General features: G+C 57.1%; 4 protein-coding genes across 4 annotated transcripts; 2 read left to right on the plus strand and 2 right to left on the minus strand.

The window, feature by feature from the left end:
- Nucleotides 1–2367: 2367 nt before the first annotated feature.
- POSPLADRAFT_1174756 (hypothetical protein) lies at nucleotides 2368–4253 on the plus strand. The gene is made up of 8 exons (XM_024488307.1): nucleotides 2368–2623; nucleotides 2680–2801; nucleotides 2863–2945; nucleotides 3000–3120; nucleotides 3173–3216; nucleotides 3272–3296; nucleotides 3353–3628; nucleotides 3696–4253. Exons 1-8 carry the CDS (start codon nucleotides 2456–2458, stop codon nucleotides 3796–3798), a joined length of 942 nt encoding a protein of 313 aa, XP_024334070.1. The 5' UTR covers nucleotides 2368–2455; the 3' UTR covers nucleotides 3799–4253.
- Nucleotides 4254–4742: 489 nt separating this feature from the next.
- On the minus strand, nucleotides 4743–10105 carry POSPLADRAFT_1071775 (hypothetical protein; the record flags this gene model as incomplete). Its single annotated transcript, XM_024482464.1, has 6 exons — nucleotides 4743–6143; nucleotides 6214–6359; nucleotides 6436–8414; nucleotides 8804–9168; nucleotides 9290–9417; nucleotides 9863–10105. 6 exons carry the CDS (start codon nucleotides 10103–10105, stop codon nucleotides 5228–5230), a joined length of 3777 nt encoding a protein of 1258 aa, XP_024334071.1. The 3' UTR covers nucleotides 4743–5227.
- A 322-nt stretch (nucleotides 10106–10427) lies between these two features.
- On the plus strand, nucleotides 10428–12135 carry POSPLADRAFT_1050292 (hypothetical protein; the record flags this gene model as incomplete). The annotated part of the gene is made up of 5 exons (XM_024479954.1): nucleotides 10428–10560; nucleotides 10636–11251; nucleotides 11338–11457; nucleotides 11555–11625; nucleotides 11963–12135. The coding sequence occupies 5 exons, from the start codon at nucleotides 10428–10430 to the stop codon at nucleotides 12133–12135; spliced, it is 1113 nt and encodes a 370-aa protein (XP_024334072.1).
- Nucleotides 12136–14493: 2358 nt separating this feature from the next.
- On the minus strand, nucleotides 14494–15801 carry POSPLADRAFT_1157559 (hypothetical protein; the record flags this gene model as incomplete). The annotated part of the gene is made up of 4 exons (XM_024487206.1): nucleotides 14494–14926; nucleotides 14996–15400; nucleotides 15462–15584; nucleotides 15680–15801. The coding sequence occupies 4 exons, from the start codon at nucleotides 15799–15801 to the stop codon at nucleotides 14494–14496; spliced, it is 1083 nt and encodes a 360-aa protein (XP_024334073.1).
- Between the last annotated feature and the right edge of the window lie 2037 nt (nucleotides 15802–17838).

The raw sequence follows: 17838 nt of genomic DNA on the forward strand, positions 1-17838 counted from the left end.
ATTCCCATCGCATAGATTCTGGAGAGACAGCGCCTTGATATGCAGTAATACTTGCCAGAGATCAATTTATTGATCTCATCAAGTATTACCGCATATCAAGGTATCGCAATGACTGGATGTCCAAGAGCGGCCTCAGTGTTGCAACGAGACCACATCCTCTGAGCCGTCAAGATGACTTGACCCGGTGGCATCCATACGTAACAAGAGCACTTAACGAAAACAAGTTGAAACCGTGACATGGCCCGAATATGCTTGGTCAAGAGCCCAGGTGAGTTCGGTTCTGCGACGGTGATGAGTGAGTGATGTCAAGTTGATTGCGTCCAGCAGCAGAGAGATGGATCCATCCAGCCTGTTGAGTCCAATGTCTTCAGAGCAGGGAAGGAGCATGCTAGAAAGAGTGTTTTTGACAGTTGATCTGCGCTCGTATCAATAGCGAGCATGAGGTTAGACATCTTAGCCAGCGCAATAATATTATCAAAGGTGAGAGTACCAGTGACGTAGAAGGTCGTGAATTTACCTTCTCAAACTAGTGTATGTCGACGGAGGAGGTGAGGCGGTGCTATGCCAGCCCCAACGTTGGTGCATCTGGCTTCCTCTCAGGATCGGGCCAAAGCCCTCAGTTGATTCGTAGCTATACCAGAGTGCGTTTATGCTATCGACTCTCTATCAACTTGTAATCCTCCTCTTACTCATGCCTTGAGCTTGTAACCGGCGGATCATGAACCCGTCATTGGGGTATTGTACATCATAGTCAGACTACTACATCACGGTGATGGTATTGGGCCTCATGGAGTCGATGTCTCGCATGCAATCATGAAAACACCTCCACTTGTACAGGGTCAATGTAGGCATCTTCACTATGGCTTAGGTGATTGTGTACCTCCGGACGGACCCTCGATGTAAGCTATGGTTGTTCCGACGTGTCATACCATGTCCTGACCTTCGTTGGATATCTGGGGTCTGCTTAGAGCTTAGCCTCAACATCGAAACTGCCTCTTTTTGGTTCTCATTATGATGTGTGCTGGAAAGCTCGCTAGTCACGGTCCTTTGGTCCGACCTTGCACAATGGTATTCATAATTGTATTCTTAACGAAGGCAAATGTCACCATACACCTATAGAGTGAATATCCGTTGACAGAGTACAACGTGCACAACCATAAATGGCAAGATGGTCCGCACATGTACCATTACACGCAATCGTGTATCGTCGGCATGGTGAGCGCGTTCTATCCTTGCAATGTAAAACTCACGGTGTGCATGATCGTAAATAACTTCAACAATCCTAACGTCATTAGAGTTCGCTCCAGCTACTGACGACATGTTGAAGATAAGTTAGACGTAGACCATGATATAAATATGTATTTTAACGCACTGGTCGATGAAAGCGATATGATAGTGCGATGTGTCCAGCTATTGCACAATAGCCATTGACCTGTTGTTGCACTGCAGAAACATGTGAAGGCTGAGAACGCAAAGATTGAGGAGGCCGAAGCGTCTGCTCTTCTCAAGCGCAAGCGCAACAAGAAACATAGATGTTTCGCCTCCAAGGCTGGAGGGGGAGCTGTTGGCGAGAAGAGGCGGCTGAGTGCAAGCCCTAACATCACGAGGTCAAGACCGCGCATTGCCAACCGCCTGATGCGCTCTGACGCGCCTTCGCACCTTCAATTAAATGGACCCTTGCGGGTTTGAGGGCTTCCGAGGTGTTACATGGAAGCGCTGTCGAGCGCGCCTTCCGAGCCTGTCCACTCCATTGATCTATGGAAGGCCTCGAAGTTATGCTGCGTATCATACAGCGAATACCCATACCTGTACGCAGCCGCCGGCCGGCACTGGCATGCACAGACTATTGTTAGATGAACCAGGACGACCAAGGAACTGAGCGCTCTTGCGATGCCGCATAGACAATGAAGGCTCGGGACGATTGCAACGCGCCGTGTGGCCAGGTACCGCGGTCCCAGCGTCGTATTCGTGTCAACAGCTACGATTCCCACCGATGGAATGATCCCAAAGCCTCAACGTTTCCAAGTAGCCTGCAGGCCAGAGACGCCGACCATTATTAGAAGCGAGACCGCCGGCCACCGCAGCTGGAGGACGCAAATCTAAGCACCTGTGTCGAGGATAGAGCGGCAGCACAGCTCAGAAATATGAGAGAAGCAACATGACATGAGAGAACGAGCTATGAGAGGAGAAGGCCATGAACGTACGGACGAGGAGAGGTAGCCGGATCCGGTGCAGCTTGCAGAAGCGCCAAGCGCCCAGGGTCCCCGTATGGATCTTTCCATATATGGGCGTATATCTCATCCGTGTCCTGTTCGTCGCTCCCAGCCAGGTCCCACTCGTCCCTTCTGTCCCTACTTCTTCCACTACGCTCACGACTCCCACCACCGCGCTCCTTCACTTTAGACGAGCCTGTAGAATCACCGACCCCCCCGCGCAATCCTCGTTTCAGCCATCCATGGCCTCACTCACATTTCTCTTTCTTATGCTCTGCCCATATGCGGGCGCATACGCCTCAACAGACGACGTCCGTGCACGGCCGGCACCCCCAAGCCCCATTTCGCGCAGGGGCCTGCCCTCAGTAGGATTCTACAACCCCACCAGCGGCGGCGGCGACTGGCTGACGGTGCGTTTCCACCCTGTGTGCGCTGCGCAGGCGCTGAGACCCTTTCCCGTTACTAGCAAGTACAAGATACATATCCGCCCGGGCAGGGCGAGCCTATCAACGTCGTCATTTCCGGTGACTCACAATCCGCGGTCCTGCAGAATCAGGAGCTGGACGGCGGGCTGCTCAACTACTTCATGTACGTCCCGTTGACCCAACCTGCAAACCGCAGCACGATCGCGGGCGCTAATATATGGCAGCTCATTCGGCTACTCGACGGAATGCCTCGGTCAGCACCAAGGTGCCCCGCAAGCGGCCAACTTAGGAGATGGCTTGGGTTATGGTGTGTCACATTGTGCGCTATGAGTTCCGGTTGCGGTGATTGACGGCCTCGTAGTGAACCAGACGGCTGAGATTCGGTGGGACTACGGGAACCCACAGTTGGGCACGTGCCAGGAGACGATTGAGGGAGGCAGTCACTTCCGATACTGGTCCCAGAACGGTGCCAAGGCAAATAGGCATGTGTTCTACTCGCGTACCCAGAGACGTAGGTATTGATGCCAGCTCCAGCAACGCTGTGTTCATGGCGGCATCGTATGAGCTACCCGAGACAGGTGCGTAGTTTCATGAAATGGTATACGACGTACCTAACTGCACAAACTTATGAAGACCAGCACAACATCGTTTTCGACGGGTGCGTCCGCGTTAGCCAGGTGTTGGTTGGCGTATCTACTGCTAATATACATGCAGGTACAACCTCGGGCGCGACTGGCTCGTGGGCAACGTGACAAACCAGTCGAAGATCATCGACACTGCAAAGCTCAACAACGCGTCATCATACACAGGGCAGACATCGTATGATGGATACACTTACGAGACAACAGCAAAATACTACTGGGGATACCTGCCAAACACAAGCTACGCCGTGAATCATAATGGCAGCGTAGCAAACGCGACCATCAATGCCGTTGACGGATGGCTAGCAGTGCTGTCAGTGAAAATCGTGTCCCAGCCTGCTGCAACGAGGTGCGTCCAGATCAATCATGCATATTAAGTTAAGTGCTCACCGTTTGATCTCCGGGCCGGTATTTAGCGATGCGCGGATATCATGGTCGATTCCGTCATGGCAGACCCTGTGCCTGCCGCTGGCCGTAATGCTCTTCGCGCACACCGTCGCCGTCTCGCTATCTATCTAGAACCCTCCGTCCCTCTCCGACCCCACGGACTGACTGACCGGTTCGCATTCCGCTCGCTCTCTCGCTATCCGCCTAACGACCGTCACGACCTTTCTCTTTCTGCCCATCGATGTCCGTGTTGGCTGGGTCGAGCACGTCACCGCGCCGCAGATCACTCGCGATAAATTGCGCGCCTGCCTTGTGTCTGGACTTTGCCCCGCTCGTCGTCACTACTACTTGTGTGTCATAGTTTTCCTCTGCAATGTATACCCGGACTCGATGGACGGGCTCACTTACTCTTACGCAGACAGTTCTACGCGCTGTTTTTCTTTTCCTGTTTATTACTTACGCTTACACCCCCCTAGCGCGACGGAAGCCCCTTCCGCACTGTACCTACACCCACAACGAATGAGCCCACATCGCTTGTTACTAGAGTATACTGGTTGCGTCAATTCGAACGGACTCTTTCACTCGTACTCTGCTTAATTCCCTTAGCAACGAGCTGGGCTGTTCTAGCGGAGAGCGGGTGTCCGTCTGTCGACAGTTTTGCATCGGTAAATTTGCAAGGTCTGTGACGCCCGCATCTGCCGGGCGCAAATCCCCGCAGTACCAGTGTACCAGTGCGCACCAGACTGGAGGGCGGTGGTCGGTGGCGGTGATTCAAATTTCAGCAGGTGATCGGTGCGCCGCAATTTTCTTAGCGGTCTCGACTACACCATATCGGGAAAGATCTAAGGCCATTGGCCTCCGAAATTGTCCGAGCAGCCAAGCCTTTGAAATTTACCGGCCGACCTCGGCCACGCGCCGGCCATTTTTCGTACCGCCACAACTCGGACAGCATGATACCCGCGCGGCTGCAGAAAAATTCAGACGGCGGCCCAAGGGCACACCAAAAACGCCCGACGTCCGCTCAGCTCACAGCGGACAAGAGCATTATTAGATGCTTCCATTCCCAACGCACGACGGCGCGTCGTGTATAATGCCATGATGCTGCGAGGTATTACAGTGCATGCGGGGTTTCTATCTATAGCTACATAGTAAATTCTTTGAGGCCAAAACATTAGCAGTGGACGATGGAGCAATGCCTGAGCTAGCTAAAGAGCGCGAACGACAACGAAACAGCAAGGAAGCAATGCACCCGTTGACCCCAATAACCCCCAATAGTAGTAACCCTGGTTCAATCAATATGGATGGTGGTGGACGCGCGCACTCGTGTCGTATTTGACGGGCGCGCGGTCGCTTGTAAGATAAAGTTTAAATATTAGTCTCGAGACCATGCTCTTGCAGTGCGTGCGTGCGTGCGTTCGTGTGTGTGCGTGCGTGCTTGCGTGATTGATTTTGCTGAAAGCAAGTGGATGTGATCGTGATGGGAGATGAATGTACGTCAGTGGTCCGTGTAGCTGTGATGTCGACGTGAATGCTAGCAATGCGGGGGTCGACTGGCTTTGCTTTATCCTCCCTCTCCGGGCGGGGGCTCGTCCGACGGCCCAGCACCTCCCTCCGTCGGCGGTGCAGGCCGGTCCCATTCGTCCAGCAGCGCCTGGCCCACCGACGGTTCCAGTTCTGTCCCGTCGCGAGACACCTTAATCTCGCGATCGTGGTTCCAGGGATTGCGCAGGCGTCGTGTGCGATAGAACGGCAGGCGCTCCGTCCGGATCCACTGCACCCTGAACGGCTCGCCCCACCCGGGGCCCTCATTGGCCTCCGCCTCCTCTCCCGCCGGCGCACCGTCGGTGCGCGACCGAGATATCCTCCCGCTCGCCCTCTCCTCCTCCTCGGTAACGGGCTCCAACGGCGACTCCGCTACCGGGTCCCAGTCGAACTTCCGGCCTGCCTCGCTGACGTCTCCCCGGGCCGACATCAGCTCCGACGCCGACCGCTCGCGAATATGTCGTTGCGGCGCGGTCGGGTCGAGCTCGAAATCATCGGGCAATTGAGGTGTGGGAGCATACAGTTGAGCAGCAGGCACCTCGAGAAGGGTCTGCGCCTGGCGCGGCACGCCGGTCAGCGCACTGAGGCCGCGGTGCAGCCGGTGCATCTCGGGCGGCGCAGACAGGTAGTTCCGGCTGTGGCCTTCCTGGGTGGACCTCGGCGTCGCGCCTTCGTCGTACGGCGCCTGTGGGACCTGCAGCTGCTGCGCGGACGACGACGGTGGCAGCGGCGCGTCGGACGACAGCGGTTGGGGCGACTCCTCGTACCGTTGCTCCGCCGGCGAGAAGAATGTGCGCGCGTGCGCATCCCGCCGCGCAACGGGCGGGCTCGAGCCCTGCGAGCTGCCCGCCCGTGACATCCGGCGCTGCGGCGGCGACTCGGCGGGCGACGTCCACGAGACGCGATGCTCACCATACGTGACAGGGCCGGCCATCCTGTGGGCGAACGCGTCAGTGCGTCCATGATTGGCGAGCGCGCGCACCTCCCGCTCCCCAGGTAACTCACCTTGCGTACCCATAAAACTCGCCGCTCTTGTTCACGCCGAAGATCAGATACACATCCTGGCTCGTGCGGAACGCCTGGTCGAGCGTGCCCTCGTTGTGCCGCTGCGTCGCCCACAGGCCCTTTTCGACGCTGATGTCCAGGTCTTTCTGGAATGCACCCAAACCCGACGGTCAGCACAGCCCCCACCGCATCTGCGAACACGGCAGGCACGCATACACCCACCTGCGTCAACGACTTGAGGATGAAAAAGCGCTTCGGGAAATACTGCATCAAGATACTCGAGCTCGTGCTCGCGTACGAGCCCGAGCTGCTCGAGTGGGGGGCAGGGCGGCCCCGGTGCCTGCGCCCACTCTCGTCGTCGCTGCCCAGGCTCAGACTCGCGAGCAGCGGCGCCGCGTCGCTCGGCGAGCTGCTCGGCGTCGTGAGTGCGTCCGACGACGTCGGCGAGCGCGGCTCCTGGCCCGCGCGTGCGGCCTCGCGCGCCTTCTCCTTCTGGTCGCGGATCCACCGTACGTGCAGACCCGCCCCGCGCTGCCCGCCGACGCCCGCCTTGACATCGTCCTCGCGTGCGCGGACGCGGCACACTAGACGCGGGCACCGCGGGTCGCCTGGGCGCAGCGGCTGCCCGTTGAAGTGGCGGATCGCGGCAAGGAGGTGCGTCTCGCTCTGGAAGTTGACGAACGCGCAGTTCGAGCGCGAAATGAGGAAGATGGACAGCACGCCGCCCCACACGGCGTCTACGCCGGCCGCCGCCGAGGACGGGCCGGCCGCGGTGCCGGCTGATGGCTCCTGATTGAGGAAGCGCCAGAGCTCGTCGTGCGTGGTGTCGGAGGGGACATTCCCGACCCACATCACCCATTCTGAGCGTTGCGCAGGAGGTTGCGGGTGGTGCGGGCGGCGGGAACGCTCGGCAGCAGGGCGAGTGCCTGAGGGTGTTGTGACGCCCGCCTCAGGCTGCTTCTGCTGCTGGTGCGTGCGCGCGGACGAGCCGGGAGATGGCGCTCGCGAAAATTGCGGCGGTGGTAACTGCGACGCCGGCGGAGGTAGAGGCGGTGGTTCGGGCACGACATGTGTCGGCATCTGCGCGGGCGGGTACTGGGCGGGAGGCTGGCGGGGCGACATGGCAAAGACAGGGGAGGACATGGAGGACGGCCCGGGCTGCGGGTACGGCTCGACTTCGCGCGGGGACATGGTGTACCCCATGGAGTACGGGGCGCCCTGGTGGTAGGTGTCATACTGGCTGGAGCGCGGGGGGACGTACCACCAGGTGCCCTGGCCCTCCGGCGGCGGTTCGGGCGCGTACGAGTGCGGCGCATACGGCGAGGCGTATGTGGACGTGTAGAGTGATGGGGAGTGCGGAAAGGAGTGTGAGGGATAAGGGAAGGGCGGTGTGGGGTAGCGGAGGGGCGCGTACGGCGACTGGCCAGCGTACGAGGCAGAGTGAGAGAGCGGCGGCCGGTGGTGCGGGCCCGAGCCTTGCTGCACCAGGGGCGTATGGGGCGGTGGAGACGGAAGCGCGGGGGAGTGGGGGTTTGTGAGCGAGGGGTGAGAGTGTGGGGAGAAGATGGCGGAAGCGCCGGGGGCAGGTGTAAATGAGTGACTAGAAGAAGAAGAACCTTCGGGCGAATGTCCGGGGAAGCCCTGGTACACCGGCGTGTGCGGCTGCATGAGAGGCATGAGCGTGTTCGGGGAATAGCCTAGCAGCTGATTTTGTGGGGGATGCATGGGCGTGTCTGGAGCATGCAGACCGGGGTGGTGCGCGTAGGCGTACTGGGGCATGTTGACGGGGGGCTGCGGGGACATGGCGTACTGCGCTACATAGCCGTGCTGAGCGTAAGAGGGCGGATACGGGGATGGAATGGGCTGGAAGGAGGGCGAGGGCGCGGCTGATGCGGGGGCGGTGTCGAGAGGATAGAGGGGCTGGGCATGGGGGCCCTGGAAGGGGGGCCGGAGTGGCGGCCGGCGGGCGGGGTTTGTGGGCTGGGAATGGGAGCGGCCGCGGGAGGCCGGGCGCCCCTGTTCAGACGAGGTCGGGGATCGTGAATCGGACATATTGGGCGGGCGCGTCCTGCTGGCATTGCCCGACATATAAATGAGCCCTGGGGGGTCGCGGACGGCTTCTAGAGCGTTCTGGAAGGTGGCAGCAACAGCGACGGAGAGGATCGGTGTCGGGAGCGTCGGCAGGCACGGGGCATCCGGTGCTAGCGTCGGCGAGAGAAATAGAGCGAGAGGTCAGAGGAGGAGCGAAGGAGGAGGGGAAACTCATACGAGGCAAGGAGAGAGAGAACGCGTGGCGCCAGACGGCTAAAGGCGAGACAATCCTAGCAAGATCGGTCAGACGAGGGCATAGTTGGCCGCGAAAAAAAGACGGTGGTGGGGGCTCGTCAGGCCGTCGTGGCTGGAAGATGAAAGAAACCGAGGTGCGCTGGCGGAGGGACGGCCAGCCTCGGGGTGGCAACAAAAAAAGACAGAAATCGACTGCATGTGCGCGTGGCGTTCAAACTCCGGTCACCAAGGAGAGCGGCCAAATGCAGCCAATCGCGTACCGGGTGCTGTCCTCGACCACGTGCGTTACTAAGATCGCGCTCACCTGTAAGATTCGAAGACGCGGCCGCACTCGACGCGGGACGGGGGCGCCCATCAGATGCACCCGCGCGAGGCGGCGACGGAGGCTGCGGCGTCCTGCTCTCGTCGGGTCGGTCAAAGGTGGCTTTCATTGGTGCAGAGTGCGAGTGCGGGATGGGGTTCCGGTTCAGTTCCACAACGGGATGGGAGCGGCAGGCGGGGTGAGAAGGCGTTATTAGTATGCGAGTGCGGGGGCGAGAGATGGATCTGGCGGTGCGGTGGTTGGTGGACCGGAAGCGGGGCGAGTGGGTCCCATGCAAGAGAGCGTGGAGTGTCCGCCAAGTAGCCGCCGGTCGCGCAGCAGGGCCCATGCGCGCGGAGGGAAAGAGGCTACCGCGGAGGGAGACGCGGAGGGAGGGCCCGGGACCGGGACAGCGAACGGCAGGCCGCGGGCACAGCGTAGCGTCAGTGCCTCGTCAGTGCCCTGCGCACTGCACTGCACAAGACCCACCCACCACCACCGCCTGACGTCACCCAGCTCGCCTTCTCATTCAGCGGCGGTACATGTACATGCCCCGAAGCGGACGCTCCACGGAGTGCCTGTGCGGGCGCTGAGCTGCGCAGCTCGCCGCGGCGATGCTGCAACGTGTTCCCAAATTGGGGGGTCGCAAGCACTCTAGTTCATGAATGGCGCTGCCGGATGCCAGACAGACTCGCACTCAGACGCCGGGCAGCAGCGGGCCCTGGCGGTGGGCAGGACCATGGGGGATCTTCGCGCAGCAGGCTCAGAGGACACGATAAGCCGGGTGATGTCAGAAGACACAAATGATGTCGCCAGAGTCCCGCCAGATCCCTGGCAAGCGATCTGATTGCTGCCCCCCGATCGCGCTCAACGCCCCCATAGTACACTATGACATCATGCACGCGCCCTTCCACTGGCACGTATCCCACCTCCGCGAACGCCCCACATCGGCACCCTGAATCTCGCCGATCACTGCTCGTTCTACCTAATTGCATTGATTGACGTCCTCCGCGCCACCGCGTCTGCCCCCGTTCTCACCAGCCCGTCCAATCAGAAATGCACAATCGCCACGCTCCACAATCGTCCTCCGCTCCACACAGATCCCATCGTGCCCTCGTTTGCGCAATCGGGATCCTTGCCAGCTGCCGTCCCACCTGACGGTCCACCACGGCCAAGTGCCTTCGGACCTTGGCCTTCGACACCATAATGCGCAGCAGCACCAGCGCAAAGTCCCCGGAACAGGGTCCCCAAATTTTCACGAAGCCAGAGAGCAATCACCACGCATAACAACGCCGCCACATGCATCACCCGAGCAGGCTCTCGGAGGTTCTGCCTGCAATATTACTGAAAAATTAAGCTATGCCGTTAGTCACTCGCTCCGCCGTCTTATCAGCCACGAGGCGGCGATAACAATCATTTTTTCCATCTTGTCATAGCAACCTCTATATCTACTTAATAATTACCTTGCCGTGCGCACGCGATCATGTCAATTTGACGAAGCATCAAAAACTCACGACACCGGCCACAACCTGTGCACAAGCCCTTCGGACTCGGACGCGCTCGTAGGCAGCATCTGAAAAATCACTGCGCCCATCTCAGAAGCACCGCTGACACCCCCAGTCTATTGATGTTCCGAGCAGACGCATGCTTCCAAGCGTACACTATCGTCGGGCGCGTCGTGTTTCCGAGCGGGCCACATGACGCATGCTGCCATTGCGTGCTTGCGGGCCAGCTTCGCCGCCAACAGCTTCGCCTTGGGGGTTCGTGGGCGGCCAAATAATCACCAGAGCGGGTACAGGCGTCGTGCTGGCACAGAATCACACATCGGTCGACAGGCTCAGGGCCAAATATTGACATTGATAGCGTAAACGGCGCTGCGCCAGAAGAACAAATAACAGGCACCGTGCGGGTCGTCAAGACGAATGCGCCGGCGCAGGCCCCCAAGGCCGACGTCTCGCCGTTGGCCATGCAGGCCGAAGTGTCGCACTCCGTAAGGGCCGCCCTGAAGGCTGAGAGCGGGCACATCAGCACATCAGCGTACTGCGTACCTGACGCCATGTTTGGCGAGCACACATGCGACACGGTACCAGAGAGCGAAGCGTCGACGTGTTCCACCGGCTCGGCAGCCAAAATCGCGCAGCGGGTGCAGTCTCTGGCGGCAGCGGCGCGCGATCACAGATCAGCCCAGCAATACAAGGACAAGGATGGGTTGACGGGCGGAACAAGGTGGTCGCCTCGAGGCGGGCCATTCCGTGGGTCCGCGATGGCACCAGCGAGCAGCCCGCAGTCTGACCAGCTGACCGGAGGGGGAAACGAGGCAGGTTACCGCCTTCTGTCAGCTGCTCGACACGTCGTTTTCCGACTGCAGCGGCGCATCAGCGGAACGCGTACTGGCGTTGCCTTTTTTCTCGAGGACGGAGCTGCTGCGCCGTTTGTGGGCGGAGCTTGTTCGTGGGCCCTTATTGCGCGTGACTGGACTGCTCGCTTTCGGCCCATTCACTGTGATAGAGCTTTGTCTGCTGCAACGTCCTATGCAGGGTCCTCGCCGGCGCCGCGGTCGTGTCTGCTACCGCCGTTGCTTCTCTCCAGGGTAGAGAGAGACCAGCAGAACACGTCGAACTGCAAGCCAATGCGGCCGGAACCTCGCTAGCATGGCAGTAGACCACAAGGTGCTTTTTTTGCGCAAGCTGCGTGCCCGCTTTCGACGTGCCACCGGACATAGTCTGTGCGCAGCTTTGTATCCGTGTCCATCAGCGCCCGGCATGCATCACTTACGGAACGCAGGGAAGGGCCGGTGCAGAGCCCAGTCGCGGCGGCATGGCAGGGTAGGTGTGGCCGCGTGCGACGCGACGCGATGAGGGGGCGCCATATCCCGGGAATGCGTTTGTTTCGAGGACTATATGCATCTTCCTGGCACTGGCGAGAGGCGCTAGACAAACGGGCGGATGACCACTTTTTAATGTGTGTTCGCTCGACGTATCTGATCGTTTCTGCGCGGCTGCAGAAGAGGGCGCAAATTTCAGCGAAGATGGTCCGCAGTTGAACTAGGAACGACTGCACAGCCTTAGCCCGACGCTAAACCTTTCAGTAGGACAAGGGACAAGCATCGGAGGTCACCATGTATCTCTGAGTATCTCTGTTGTATTACGTTGTACTGCCAAGAAAGAAGAACGCACGCCGTTTTCTTCTTCTCGGAGTCCGTACGTCTTGAGCGGTGGGCAATGTCTCTCTCGGGCAAGGCAGGCTGTGCACTGCGGGAGGGCGCCTGCTCCTTATGGGAACACGTTGTGGGTAAGGTTCCACTTTCGGCTGCGACCATCGGCCCCCAGGCGTAGCGCAAGGTTGGTGCCTTGGTACCTGGACGCAAAAAAAGCAATCAAGTGCACCGCGTTAGAATGGCTATGCATACAGTGATGGAGCGATGGAGTAGACGACCAACAGGGTAGACTTCCCACAGCAAGCTACGGCGCATAGTTGTTCTCGACAAGAAGACGGACGGCGCGCGCAGATTGAATGTCGGGTGCAGAGGTACCTAGTGCGGCCATGTGCTTCGGCGTAGGGAATTGGTCATGGGCGAGAATGGTGCGATGCGATCGATGGCGCCTTACGTCGTACATACGTTGTTTCGTGAAGATTTCGCTCTTGATTGTACCCGAAGGCGGCCGAGACTGTTGGGCGGGTAGAGAATATGGACGAGATCATTGACAAATCGGAGGCGAAATATTCCGGTGTGACTTCCTGCTGAACCGAGAAAGATCGCTGTGAAGCCTCGCGAGGGGGTGAGGCTGTGAATTTGGGGAGAGGGGGAGGGTTGGTAAACTAGCGAAGGGGATAGTAAAATACGACATGTCTCCGGGAGACCGAACACCTGATCAGGGACCGTCGATGTGCCGCCGATCGGTAGCGGAGCGGGCACTCTGCCTAAGGCCTGAGCGCTGCGGATCCACTGCCGTCCGAGCTTTTCCTCTTTCCTTGTTCTTCGAGCACCATCATCGGCGTTCACGTCGTTCAAGGAGTGCCGTTACCAGTGTCGCCGCTTCCTAAGAGAAGACGTTGTACAGCCCCATGGAAAATGAGAAAGAACACGGGAACTGCATCCGTGCTGTCAAAAGCTCGAGGAGGATCAAGGAGAGGAGAACAGGGCTAGGAGCGAAGGGGCATTAGGCAGTACATATGGGACTAAACGGACAGCATGTTCGCGGACTAAACGATCTAGGGTCGTCTGAATGCTCAGCACGGAGCAGAAGCCTAGCAGTCCAGATCTGGCTCGACGCCGAGGGCGTGAGGGTCTGTGATAAGAGATCGACCCAGAGCGCAATACAAACGGAAATGCCATGCAGTATGCAGGATTTGTGAATGCGGATATAGGCGACGTGCTGTAGGAGACATGCCGCATTAGCTGGTGCCAATAATCAACCCATAGCGATTAACGTCACCGACCCTTATGCAAGGCCTTGCTTGCGATCATACACCAGAATGCTTGCCAGCCTCTGTCGTGTAGCTCGTCTCAGAGGAAAGTAAACGTTTGCATCCTCGGGTTGACACTGTCAATCCCGCGGGCCAGTGACAGATAGCGCCAGGAGAGTTGTAGGCTCGCACATGAGAATGGCCAGAGCAAGCGCTCACTGGTCTTGCGCATTGCAGCCGCAAGCGCTTATTCAGGAGACATCAAATTCAATCTATCAGATCACTTGCATGTTTTGAAACTTGAGCTCAATATGGCGATCTCTATTTAGGCCCCTAGTCTCCACCATCTTCATCAAATGCTTCCATGTGGGTATACTAGGACCATTCAAAATTGCCGCTTAAATCTCGCTGGAAAACAAGCGATATTTAAGTGGTCAAAAGCAGCGAGCAGAATCTGAGCTCCCCACCTCGAACAGCGACAAATAAGCGACTGCTCGTCGCAAGCGCTCGCAGATTCTGGCTCATGGCCATGTCACGCTTGCACGATTCGCCAACCTGATTGGCTGGTTAGCCCTTCGCAAGCTGAGAACGTGATCAAATCACGCTTAGTCATCTGTGACGCTTTCAGCGACCTTTCAGCGACCTTCAGCCACATTTGGGCGCTCAAAAGCAGCGAGAAGTCGCTTGTTTTCCAGCGAGATTTAAGCGGCAATCTTGAATGGTCCCACTGACTGTATTGTCTTGATCCATTAGCTTTGGGGGCGAGCCGGTCTACATTTCCTGCACAGCCTTAATCCTGCCTTGGTCTCTGGAATCAAGTCGATCAAGGAAAGTAAGCTGAAAATAGCCTTATTTTTGCTCTTCCATCAAGCTGAAAATGACCTTAGCTCCTGGAGTTATGCATTGGAGTACATAAAGTTGCTCAAGGAAAGCTCTACTGGTATTGAACCATCACCGCCGTCTATGAAAGGTGAAGCGAGGACGACGCTGATATGACGGCTACGACTGTCCGCTGTGATCTCGGACCATATAAAGGTAGAAACAAAGTGAAGACTACACTTGTATAATATACATGTACACTCCAGCCTAGCCTACAACGTGCGCTGATGATCCACACATAAATATTAGCGCGAGACATACAAGTACGCTATCGACAAACACGAGACTCGACAGAACTCCTCACCAAGTCCGCTGAAGCCAGCCCTACATAACACGATGTTACAATGTCCTCCTCGACTCATTCTCTCAGTCACCACCAGATCAGCGATCTGAGGACCTAGAATGCATCATGTCGCACCTAACCCGCCAACTGTTGTCGCGGCAATATTCACGAACCGGCCCGCGAGCCCCTCGCGCATCTCTTTCCTCAAGTCTCTAATCGCCAGCAGCGCTGCCCGCTTGCACACCGGGCTCAGTGCCAGAGAGAAGTCTGAGCTGCAGTTCAGCTGTTCCTCTACGCTCCGCAACCGCCCGAGGACGTCCCACGGCCCGAAGGACAGCGTCCGCTCGCTGCGCGCCACCTCCTTCCACAGCGCAGCGAATGTCGCGATGCACCCGTGCACGTGGTATGTGCAGCCATCGGGTTTCGGGAACGGCGGCGGCGGGCCAACAGCGAGGCGCTGCCACAGACGGACGAGGGAGTGGAAGCCGTTCAGCAGGCGGATTTGCTGGGGGAACGTGATCTGCATAAAACTATCGTCTTCTTCTGGTTCTCCCTCGCTATCCGCTGTCTCAGCGGCGGCAGGTGTCGACGTGGGGAATTGGGTGATAGCATTCGTGGCTATCGACGCAATGTCGTCCATGCCCAAGTCGTCATCCATGAGTTGCATGTAGTACGCGATGCCCTTCAGCCGACAAAGATCATACTTGTCTGCTGTGTGCATCGCGGGTCTAGGATCAATCCGCCCCCGTTCAATGCGGTCACACCAGCGTTCCACGACCTGATCCACGACGCCAGAATGACCACAACAGAGGGCGACCTCGAGAATGCGTGTCAGCGCAGATGAGGGTGCGGTGGATAGATTCGCAAGCGGATGTGTGGGCTTCCCATATTCTTCCGAAATGACAGAATGGACAGCCGAGATAGCCCACGCCGAGGTTGAATTGAAATGATATTTGTTCGTGACAGCAGCGATGGTGAGCAACGCGGAGATATCCGCTGAGGCACTGTTAAAAGCAGCTATTTCATGTGGCCTGTATGCGACAAATATATTCTACACATTAGGCCCTATCGAAAGGAAACAATATTACTCACAGTGCATAAAGGACGGAAAGCAAGGCACGAAAGCTTTCCGTAGTCTCTCCACATAGATGTATGGGGTTATGGTCGCTGTACCCTTCCTGACTGACACGTTCACGCGTGTCACCTACCGGAAGGCTGAACATGTCCTGAAACGCCGATGAATCGCGCGCCAGCAAGAATCTGTGTACCTACATAGTGCAAGTAGTGTGAGATCGAGTGTCAGTATCCACGTGGAATGGGTCGGCGGCCGCAGGCGTACCCTGAACAGTGTGCTTTCCACCCTGATGACACAATCCGCTCCCTCGGTATAGTAGAGCTGGTCTCTTTCCAATACAACAACTGGTTCGCTCATTGCGTCTTGGGGGTTCATAGCAGAGTACACAGCGCCGTGGCAGGGCTTATGACCTGCAGGATAGGGTTCAAGCCCCCCAGTCCGTAGGCGCTTGCACGGGGGCTCGCTGTCCGATGATGAGTTCGGGCGACACCCGCCTGACATTGGCGCGGCAACGAACGCTGGCGTGAGACGTGCAGCCACGGTCGTCTTCCTGGTCTGTTCCCAGGAGATCCAGTGCAGAGGATGTATGCAGGCATGCGACACAGATATGTTCAATGGATGATCATCTCAAACAAAGTCCACCAAGTTGGGCGCCCATGGCTATTCGCCACCAACACCTCGATCATACATCACGATCACGTATCCCTCGATCGTGATATGAGCCACAACTTTGCTTGTTACGCTCTTCACTCTAACGGTTGCAAGAACAGTAGGACGAAGCAGTATTGCAGATGTGAACCTCTGCTGGGAAATTTTATGATCGGCGTAGTGGACTCGAGTTAGATGTCTCTCATATACAAGGGCCGGGATCAAGATTACTCTGGGGGAGTGAAGCTTGTGACGACAGGACTTGCTCTCGGCCGCCTCTTCTTAACGACGAGTCCTCCTCCGGCCCCGGATGCGAGTCCGTGTTGCTTCTTGCGCTTGAGCAGAGCAGCTCGACAATTTTTGTGCTCTCAAACTTCACATGTCTCTGCGGGAGCAACAGGCCAACGGCTATTGCGCAGTAGCTGGTCACATTACACCATCATATCGCTTTCATTGACCAATGCGTTGAGATACCTGTTTATATTCTGATCTACGTCCAATTTACCTCTGGCGTCTCACGACTTCAACATGTCGCCACTAGCTGGAGCGAACTTTCTCCCACCTGCGCCGCCATGTAGGAGTCACACCTTTGTTCGAGACTACCCAGACAGATAAGTGCGTCATTTGCCTCGTCATCAAGAGTTGGCGCTGGATTGCATACCGTTCGCTCAGATGAGAATCGTTCAAACATAAGTGATGTGTTTCCCACTGCTCACCGCGCTGCGCGTCTTCCTGGCGCTGTCTTCCTTGATCCTGACGCACCATGTATTTTTTCTCGCGCTTCTTCGCCCTACACTCTGCATGCCGTTTCACCTTTCTTCTTTCATCACGCCCTTCTGCACGGCGTCTCGATTTTTCTTTCTCCTCGTGCCATTTCACTTTGCGTTCAGCACCATCCCTCGTGCTCCCTTCTCCTTAGCGCTCCGTGCTCGCTCTGCGTTCTGCATGATATCTCGCCTTTTTATCTATAAGAATGGCTGACTTTTATTTTTCAGCTTTGGAATAAATTTCGTAGACATGCCAGCCTCCCCGAAGATAGCATCAGATCTGGATAACAGCTCAATTGTGTTCACAGAAGGTGAAGTCATGATTCGCCTACACAAGCTATGTATCTGATGAATGAGGAACGCGTGGCACAGACCGAAATGAAACATAGGAATACTGAAGTCATTTGCGATCATGCACAGCGTGAGTTTTAGGTTGTCTTAGCGAAAAGACGGATGCAAGGGCAGAACGTGCTCACTATGCCGATAATATAGCCAACATCACACGACGGCGTGTAACAGTACATGCGCAGACCATCTTGTCGACTATGACTCTTCTGGCCCTACTAAGGCTGTACTCTATCAACACCTGTCCGTCAGCACCCACTAGGCGTGTGGCAATATTTACCTCGGATGGACAACAGATCAGGCCCTTTTTGAAGGAGCCGAATTGAATTAACTGAATAACGGTGCATCAGAGAGCTCAGACGCGAAAAGTCTGTGCTCCCGAACGTCCTTATTGAGTATGAAACTCAGACCAAGTTCAGTCGTTCGGCCGGACCTGTCGATTCATATCACCTGAACGGCGCTTTCAGGTAGTCTGATGCTACTTGAAATCTATGGATTCCGCGCGATGACTGTGTTTACAGATGCACCTTATATGGCTTAAACTCTTACGTGCTCGACTCCAAGATGCGAATTAGATTGAGAATGCCTCCTCGTTCACTCTCGTCCTAGAGGTATTCCCGAATTTCTTCCTGCT

Source organism: Postia placenta (assembly GCF_002117355.1).
Source record: "Postia placenta MAD-698-R-SB12 unplaced genomic scaffold POSPLAscaffold_19, whole genome shotgun sequence".
In the NCBI taxonomy this organism is placed as follows: domain Eukaryota; kingdom Fungi; phylum Basidiomycota; class Agaricomycetes; order Polyporales; family Adustoporiaceae; genus Rhodonia; species Rhodonia placenta.

Bases quoted from the DNA above. Each gene is read 5' to 3' on its own strand.
- POSPLADRAFT_1174756 (XM_024488307.1), top strand. From the start codon at position 2,456: ATGGCCTCACTCACATTTCTCTTTCTTATGCTCTGCCCATATGCGGGC. The intron at 3,121-3,172 runs GCATGTGTTCTA...TGCCAGCTCCAG, and splicing joins AACGGTGCCAAGGCAAATAG to CAACGCTGTGTTCATGGCGG. The intron at 3,297-3,352 runs GTGCGTCCGCGT...ATATACATGCAG, and splicing joins CACAACATCGTTTTCGACGG to GTACAACCTCGGGCGCGACT.